A 9,937-nucleotide genomic window follows, 5' to 3' on the forward strand; every position below is an offset into this window, starting at 1 on the left:
AGGTAATATAAAAGGCATCAACTATGTCAATCTCTAGGAATCTAAAAACACCTTTGGTATAGAGTAGTAATTGCATTTCTTATTTCATTTTCTTATAGGCAGCAGCAGTTTATGATGGGCGTGCAATTGATCCTGGTAAGAAGCAGATGAGTTTAAAAACTTACATATTCTTAATGTTTATAGCTTTAAAAAAAATCTATGCATAAAGAGGAAGTCTTAAATGTCTCTTCAGATATGGTTATCAATGTTATTGATCTCATGAATTGTTCTTCTAAATATAAAATTAATTGAATCCTTTAATCTAATTTTTTTTTTACCATTCCCAAGACTGCTATTTCAGAGGTCAAAAGTGCTAAATCTGATCACCTTTTCAAATAATTCTTAGCCACCTTGAGCTTTCTGCAACATTGGACACTATTAATAAGATTCTTCTCCTGGATATTCTCTCATGTTTTGACTTTTATGACTTTCCTCTGATTCTCCTGCTGGTTTCTCTTCAGTCTCTTTCAATGGTATAATCCTCTTCTTACACCTTTGTGTAGATGTCTCCTAGGGATTTGTCTTGGGTCTTCTTTTTGGCCTTCCTTACCCTCTCTTTCTTGGAAATACTTGTTGTTGTTAATTTTTTTTTCAATTGTATCTGACTCTTAGTGACCCAATTTGGGGTTTTCCTGGCAGAGATACTGAAGTGGCTTGCCATTTAATTCTCCAACTCATTTAACAATTGGAGAAACAGTGTTAAGTGATTTGCCAGGGTCACATAGCTAGTGTTTGAGGCTGAATTTGAACTTAGGTCTTCTTGACTCCATGTTGTATCCACTGTACTACCTAGAAGTTTCTTCACAAGCCTATTTAGGGTTTTCTTGGCAGAGATATTGGGATGGTTTGCTATTTTCTTCTCCAATTCATTTTATAGATGAAGAAACTGAGGCAAACAGGGTTAAATGACCCAGGGTCACACAGTTAGTGTCTGTAATCTCATACCAGGAACGAGTCTTCCTGATTCCAGTCCAAATTATGTGCTATACCACCTCATTGCCCTGGAAATACGTAAAGGGTTTCAAATGTTCTTTCTATATAGATGATTTCCAAATCTCTTATTTTCAGACCTAACCTACTCCCTAAACCATAGCACTGTATCTCCTACTTCCTGCTGGATATCTCTACCTTTATATACAAGTATCACTGCAAACTCAACATGTAAGACCATCATTCCCTTCTTCACCTCCTCCCCTTCCCCAGGTGTCTTTTCTCTGAATTTTAATGCCTAAGTCACTGAAACTACTATCCTTTCAGGCGCCTAGGATCAAAACCTTCAGGTCATCTTTGACTTCATATAGCCTTTCTTTTGACTTTCCATTCTTCCCCTACTTCTTTTAAAGAGTCTTACGGTTATGTGTATATTGACATTACAAACATTTATTGAGTACTCCTACTCCATGAAAGGTATCTTGTAACAAAATAAAATTTAAATAAAACTAATTGTGCAGCGACTTCATTTAAAACTATGCAACATTTCACGAAAAATGTTGGAGAGGCACTAGGAAAGCAGGATGTTGGAGTACTGTTGGTGAATCTATGAGTGGGTGCAACCAAAACAAAAAATTACTAAACTGTGTGTGTCTTTTGATGCACTCATAACACTGCTAAGCCTACATCACAAAGAGATAGAAGAAAGAGGAAAAAAGGTCACTTAAGAATAAAAATTTGAACTTAGATCTTTCTGGCTCCAGATCCATAAATCTATCCACTGTACTGACAAACTAAATGCAATGAAAGAATCATCATATTAAATATGAATGCACTCCATGTTTATGTTAACTATCATAAAAATATAGCATGATCCTGATAAAGGGAACCTTTTTTTATCCCCTAGAGTCCTAATTTCAAACAATGACCAGTGATAAGACAAAAGGTTCAAGATTAGGGGGTGGTTCATTGAACTATTTCACTTAAGAGTTTAGAGTCAGTGAAGAGCCTGAAAAGGGATGAAGTCTTGGGATAGAACTTAATAGAAGTGGGAGTGTAGTGAGAGTGAAGAACAGATTTAAGAGGTTCCCTCCTTTGCTTCAACTCTCCTCTAAACCCTGCTTCACAAATCTTCTTGCTCCTTCGATGACTGTCTGTGTATATCTTTCTGCCTCTGTCTCACTCTTTCTGTTTCTCTTTGTCTCTGTCTCTGCCTTTGTCTCTATCTTTGCCTCTCTGTCTCTTGGTCTGTGTCTTGCTGTCTGCCTCTTTTTCTCTATGTGTCTGTCTGTCTTTGTTTCTATCTCTGGTTCCTCTGTCTCTTTCATTATGAAGTGGAAAATCACAGTCACTCAATTATATTGCCAGGTGACTATACATAAAGGACTTAAGAAAGTTTCATTAGTAATCCCTTTCAAGGAAAACCAGACTCAGATTCAGGGCTTTTTGCCTTAATAAATGGGAGAAAGGGCCAGAATTCTTGGTTAAAGAGTAAGAGGAAAGGAAGGAGGGGAGAGAGAGATGGAGACAGGATAGGCCATGTTAATCAGAAAAGAACTTGGATGGATGTGACAACTTTATTGGGGAAGAAGGGGTGACTGAGGAATATCTATATGTGTTTGTTTTTCCTGCCTACTATATTATCTCTTCTTATATATCACTACTTACAACAAAATTCAACTTTGGGCTAGAGGCTAAGAGAGTGATATAGGAAACAAACTAAAATAGCAAAAAACACAGAGGGAAGGGGAGAGAGGCAGAAGAAAAAGTCCAAGTGTGGATAGTAGAGAGGGGGATTCTTATAGACACTGGCTTTCCCAAGGCAGGCATCCACAAAGAAAAGATGGACAGAAAGGAACTAGATGATTTCTGGAAACATCGCAAGCCTAGAGCAGAGGAATCACACCATAAAGATGAGAGATGATAACGACGGGGACAACTGCTGGAGCTCTAGGTCTCTGCGAAAAGCATAGAAGCTAAAAACTTCTTTTCTACTCTTAATGGTAGTGCCATATTTCAGATGGTAGAGGAATCAAAAACAGAAAATTCTATTCTTGGTCTGATTCTGTACTTTGGGAAGAAGTAACCACACTATCTTAGCTAACAGCACTAGGCTGCATTATGAGAGAATTAGATTTCATGAATAAGGAGGAGGTAATCCTGTTCTACTCTGTACTAGTCATCTCTGGTTCTGAGAACCACTTTTTAGGAAGTACATTGAAATACACAAGAGTATCTCAAAGAAGGCACCAAGAGTAGTGAAAGGGTTCAAGCCATATGAGGATCAGTTGACAGAATTGAACTGAGAATTGATTATAGTGGAAGAGAAAATTTTCAGGCAAATAGGATAGCTCTTTTCAAATTGCTTCATGTAGAAAAGAGATTAAACTTGGGATATTTTGCTCCACAGAGAAGAAGTAGAAGCAAAGGGTGGAAGGTGCTTGGGCAAATTTAGCTTTGATATATAAAGAAATGTTGTAAACATTGTCAAACCAAATGTAGAATGAGATGTCAGGAAATAATGGACCCACTCTTTATTGGAGATTTTCAATCAGAGGCTGGATGACCACTGGTTGTGTATCTTATAGAAGATATTCTTTCTGGTATCATGGGTGGTCATAAGTGGCCCCTAAGGTATCTTCAAGGTTTGAGATTCTATAACACTGTAATTCTCTATGTAGGTCAGCAACTATCTATAATTATAAGTGAATTAAATGTTTGAAAGATCATTCAGTGCTTATGTTTCCTAGCATGAGAAACAGCATAATTTTGGTAAAGATCTCCCCTTTTGATTCCCTATAGTCCTAGTTTCAAAACTTTAGGATTTGATCCAATGCATACTGGTTTTGTTGTCTGGCTTTGAGCCTGATCGAAGTTTATTTTGGAGAGTGTCTGTTTATGCACGTGTATACATGTTAGGTCAATGAGATGGTTTGCAATTAGTAAAGGATTGATGTTCAACTGAATCTTTTGACTCCAGATACTTACTGGGTTGTTTTTTTTTTAAAGGCATAGTTATTTGCAGAATATTCATAATAAATTGCATATGTATGCTACATGTACCCTAAAGCAGACATACACAAAGTTCAATAGAATGCAGTGTTAATTTACATTTTTAATGTGTTCTCAAATGAAACAAGAACATTTATAATGTTGCTTCTAACAAATAACAATTTCAATGTTTCACCAAAAATTTAATGAAGAATAACCAAGGTAAATAACTAATACTCTGGAATATAGAATAAATGCTAGTTACTTCCCAAATATACCACATGATGTCAGCACTATGCCACCAAAATTAGAATTGGTAGTTGAATGAATGGAATAGATACTAAAAAGAAATCTGAAGATTAAAAAAAAATACAGTATATATGGTAACAGTTTTCCCCTCTATGACAAGAAGTATCACAGAATTCTGAAAATTCAAATGTGTTCAGTTTAATGATCTTCATATTAATTATTGGTGGTTACTTTTGAGAAACCTCCAATTGTATTATTTTAATCTTCCATACATTGAATTATGAGTGTAAAATATTAAATTCAATTAAACAAGCACAAGATATTGTTCTAGCTTTGGGGGATATAATTAGAAAAGTAAACAGTTCCTGACCTCAAGGAGTTAATATTGTAATGATGTACATACTTATATGTCTATCTCTTTATATATGCATATTTATCATATATATAGATAAGTAATACCAAATAACAGGTAGAAAAAGAAAATCAAGACCTAAAAGAAGGGAATAGTTCTGGGAAGATCTCTCATAAGTAATAATTTAACTGAGTCCTAAAAGAAGGATAAAGTTTCTAAGAGGCAGAGATGAAGAAGCAGTGGATTCCAGGCACTTGCATTAATTTGGACAATTTCATTGTTTCTGTCAGGTAACATGTGACATAGGGAAACTGTTCTTAATAATGTGGAAAAATGAACCAAGCAATTAATTATCCAGACTGCATGAATATGCTCAAATTACCTACTAACAATTCACTTGGTGGACTTCCAGAGGTGGAGCCAAGATGGTGGGGCAGAGAAAGCACACAGCTGAGCTCTCCCAACATTCCTCTCCAAACAATTTTAAAATAATGCTTCAAATTGAATTCTGATCGGCAGAGCCAAGAAGAGGTCAGAATGAGATATTCTTCCAGCCCAAGACAACATAGGAGGTTGGAAGGAGAGATCTGTGAAACAGGGAAAGAGGCTGGCCTGGAGCCCACATGGATGAAAACACTAGTGGTGGTACTAGGTGGTGGCGACAGGAGCATCAGCAACTTTAGGAGCTTTCAAGCCAGAGACAGTAAGGGGGCCTGGCAAGTGGTCAGAACGTGATTACAGGGTAACCATGTGCTAGCACCAGCAGACCAGATGCTGTTTGGCATTTACCCACTTCTAAGTAATAGTTCAAGGGCTAAGATGAGCACTTTGAGTCAAGAAGCAGTAGAAGCCCAGAGGGATGGTATAAATTGCAGTCCCAAGGGATCATGGGCCTTTCGTGGTTAAGGACCAGAGTTCAGACAAGATGGCAGTGACCACACCTCTCCCCAGATCACACCCCCTTGGAAGGACTAAAAATTTCCAAACCCCCAGAATTAGCTCTGAAAACAGCAGTGCACAAAAAACTCGAAGCCTGGGTTTACAAGTGAATTCTACTATAAACATTTAAAGAACATTTCATCCCAATACTATAAAGACTATGTGAAGAAACAGGCAAAGGAGTCCTATAAATTTCCTTTTATGACACAAAAATGGTTTTGATACCTAAACTAAGGAAAACAAAAACAGAGAAAGAAAACTATAGACTAATTTTCTTAATTCTCTTTAGAAAAAAAAATGGTAAACCCCTTAGTTGTCTTTGCCAAAAAACAGACAAACAAAAAACCATGGACACTATAGTCCATGGGATTGTGAAGACTCAGACATGACTGACCAACAACAGCAACAATGATCACAGTAAACTGCTCTTTGATAAGGTCAAAGATCCAAGCTTTTAGGGTAATAAATCACCGTTTTGCAAAAATTGCTAGGAAAACTGGAAAGTAGTTTGGCAGAAACTAGGTATAGACCAATATCTCACACTGTATACAAAGACAAGGTCAAAATGGATACATGATTTAGACATAAAGGGTGATATCATAAATAAATTAGGGCAACAAGGAAAAATGTACCTGTTAGATGTATGGATAAGAGGAGAGAGTGTACGACCAAACAAGAGACAGAGAGGATTATGGGAAGTAAAACAGATAATTTTGATAACATGAAATTAAAAAGCTTTTGTACAAACAAAACTAATGTAGTCAACATTAGAAGAAAAATGGGAAACTGGAAAAAAAATCACAGTAATTTTCTCTGATAAGGGCTTCATTTCTCACATTTACAAAAATAAGAGCCATTTTCTAGCTGATATTCCTTAGCTGAGAGCTGATGAGATTCTCATGAACTATTTTATAAAATGGAGGATCCAGGACAAATTCTATTAGGACACTCATGGTAAGTTGGCATGGCATGGCTGAAGGCCCAGAAAGACAGACATTTGAACAGAGAGAAGGATTACAGGAGAGTGATGTGTCAAGGAAATTTATACAGGAGAGAAAATTCAAGAGGGTGATCCATCCTGTCAAATGCTGCAGATAGGTCAGGAATGATGAGAATTGATAAAAATACCATGCTGTTATAGTGACAAATGCCAAAATAGGAAATCTAGGGTTAATAAAGGAGGAAAAATTGCAGGTAGCAGTTCTAATTAATACACAAGAATCATCAAACAAGTAAATACTAAAGTTTATGGTCACAGTTTTTATGTTGTTCACTTCCTTGCAGTTGCTATAGTATGTCTTGCATTAAACTTCTTATAGGACATAAAGGGAATGTGCCCCATATAGAGTCAAAGTGAAGGTTTTATTTTTGAATTCAAATGATGTCTACAGTTGAAAACTTTGCTGGCTTCTGGCTGTTATAAAAGGTTTTTTTTTTTAATTTTTTATGGATGAGGATAAATGTACCCAATCAGGAAAATCATCAGAAATGTTACAGGGATAATATCTTTGTTGAATGTAATTGAAAGAAATACTCTGTCACAGAACTTGAAATAATTATTTCAATTTTGATTCCATTTGAAATAAATGTTTGCAACTAGAATGACTATTTGGGTTCAGTAAATCAATAAAAATTAAAATTTGACACTTTATTATTAAACTGAGCTAACAAAGATTAAAAATAGCAGTGATTATATTGAGGGATCCCTATTTTTCATGAGTATGGACATGCCATCTCCTCATTTAAAAAAAGAATGCTGGGTTTAAAAAAAAGAATGTTTCTATGGCCTCTCACCCTGAAATTCTTGTCCAATATTTTCCAAAAATCTTTAGCAGAATCAACTATCCAAGATTCTAGAGACTTTCCATTATAAAACACACGCAGACACAGACACACACGCACATATATACACACCATAACATATGTAAAATTAAACAAATTATTTCTTAATTATAAAGTATAATCATAAAATTTCTTAAATTTTTAATGATAAATTTCTTGAATGGTAAAATCTGTAAAATACTGTAAAACATTAACATATTCATGATATCCCTTTGATTATATCTCTCAATTAAAACATTTAAAATTGGGAGTGGCTAGGTGGCACAGTGAATAGAGCACTGGCCTTGGAGTCAGGAAGACCTGAGTTCAAATCCAGCCTCAGAAACTTAACACAAAAAAACTAGCCATGTGACCTTGGGCAAGTCACTTAACCCCAATTGCCCTACCAAAAACAAAACACCACATTCAAAATTGAAACTATTAGTAATAAGATTGAGAGGTACATGGGGCAGCTAGGTGGCGCAGTGAATAAAGCACCAGTCCTGGAGTCAGGAGGACCTGAGTTCAAATCCAGCCTCAGATACGTAACATTTACTAGCCATGTGACCTTGGGCAAGTCACTTAACCCCAATCACCCTGCTTCCCCCTCTCAAAAAAAAAAGTGAGATTGAGAGGTAAAATGGAATAGTGGATAGAGTGAGTGTTGGATGTAGGTTCAGGAAGAACAGTTCAAATTCTGCTTCATTAACTTATTATCTGTGTGACCCTCTCTCTCCTGCTTCCTTATCTGTAGAAGGGGGATAATACTAACATCTATTTCACATAATTGGAAGGATCAAATTAAATAATATATGGATAGTGCTTTGTAAACCCTTAACTGCTATATAAATGCAAGTTCTTAACTGGACATTAACAATGGGACATTCACATTAATTGATTTTTTTTTCCTTTAGTGACTGGAAGGCAGTACCTCTTCAATAGTCAGACTGGTGAAATCAAGATGCTTAACTAGTGAGAAAAATGAAAAACTATGAAATCCAAGAGAAGATATTTGATTTGACAAGTGTAACAATGATTGTATCTCCGTGTCTTCGTGTATATTTAGATGTGTTTGAAAATGGCTTTTTAAAAATGAAACTTTGAACAAGAAAAAAAAGATATCTAGCTGCTTACATTTTCAAGCTTTTGTTCAGTACTCATGTTTTTATCAATCTGATTAATTCTTTGCTGTGATTATATGTGTTCATGTAGTATGCAGGTGATTATTGCTTTTTAGATAAATATTTCACCATAGGCAAAATGCCAGTGGAAAATAAAATGAAAGTTACAGCTGTTTGCAGATATGATTCTGTCTCTCTTTCTTAGACTATGGTGATATATTGTGAATTCAAGTGTAGACAAATTAAAGAAATAAAAACAAAATACCATGGAACTTTTGTGCCAAATACCTCAAAAACTAGCTCAAAAGTGAATATGTCTTTTAGCTCTAAAATTCTGTAATTCTGTGGTTTATGGTAGGATCTTCAAAAAGCTATTTTAATTTTCTTATTAATATGAAGACAAAATTACTTGATTCAGATGATTAAAACTACTGCTTACAGTTTCCTTAGTTTACTTTCAACTTAGTCTAAAGTATTATAATTATTAGACACTTTGAAAGCTAAGACATATGTATAATTGTTCCTTGGCCTAAAATTAGGAGGTACTGACTGTTGGAAATTCTTCAAAAGGTGAGTTTATCTCAATTTGAATTAAGACAGTAATACTTGTTATTATTCCCATTACAGCCATAAATATTAGGCAGTTGAGTACAGTCCCAAAGTCAACCACTGACTGCACCATCTGATATTATTCCCTTTCATTCTCTCTACCCTTCAAACAAAATGGTCTCTTCTTGACCCCTCCTGAGCCCCAAAGGCACACAGCTCTAAGCCTTTGATCATACTAATGTAGATGCATAAAATGTCCTCCTTGATCCATTATTCCTTGTTGAATTTCAAACCATTTTTTAAAGTTCAACTCAAAATGCCTCTTCTCCATTCAGGATTGACTGGGGTGGGGGGGGGCAAGAAAAAGAACTCCTGTGTGAGATAAGATGGGATAACCAAGCCACATAGAGAAAGCAAAGCTGTTCATCTTTAATTTTGCTTCTACCTTTTTTGAAAAGAATGACCTTTGGATTGGAAAGAACACAACAAAATTGGCAAGTAGGTAGTTGATACCCATGACAAATAGGAAGATTACAGGGGATCACCTACCTTTCCTTGATGAGGTCAAGCTACCAGGACCAGAAGAACTACATGCCAGTGTACCATAAGAACTGGTACACGTGATATGCAAACTATTTCAGTGATCCTGGAAGAGAAGTGAGAAGCAACATTTATTAAGTACTTTTGTGCCAGTGTTGGTACTAAATTTGATCCTTAAAACAGCACCAGGGCTGTATGGACAGCAAGACAGCCCAGGGTTTGTTGGGGAATACTGTGACTGAAAGGTTCAGTCGCTGAACATTTAGGGGTCAATGATGTGAATCACATTCACAAACTAAGAGCTGTGGTTTATGTGTGTGTTCTTTGATGGATGGGAAGGATTGGCACTGGACCTTCAACCCTTCCAACTCACCCTGGAGGGTGTGCTTGTTGCCTCAACACCTCC

General features: G+C 36.0%; 1 protein-coding gene across 1 annotated transcript in view; it reads left to right on the plus strand.

The window, feature by feature from the left end:
- The window catches only part of LOC138176027 (cadherin-related family member 4-like), a 133,058-nt gene extending 124,364 nt beyond the window's left edge, over positions 1-8,694 (plus strand). Inside the window, exons 17-18 of the mRNA XM_069106754.1 lie at positions 99-135; positions 8,236-8,694. Of these exons, the coding sequence (XP_068962855.1) occupies positions 99-135; positions 8,236-8,294 (96 nt within the window). The 3' untranslated portion in view covers positions 8,295-8,694. The remainder of the gene's footprint in view (positions 1-98; positions 136-8,235) is intronic.
- Positions 8,695-9,937: the final 1,243 nt, after the last annotated feature.

The sequence above is a fragment of the Petaurus breviceps genome, unplaced genomic scaffold (assembly GCF_028583685.1).
Source record: "Petaurus breviceps papuanus isolate PSGF00001 unplaced genomic scaffold, PetGlider_PUasm1.0 80, whole genome shotgun sequence".
In the NCBI taxonomy this organism is placed as follows: Eukaryota; Metazoa; Chordata; class Mammalia; order Diprotodontia; family Petauridae; genus Petaurus; species Petaurus breviceps.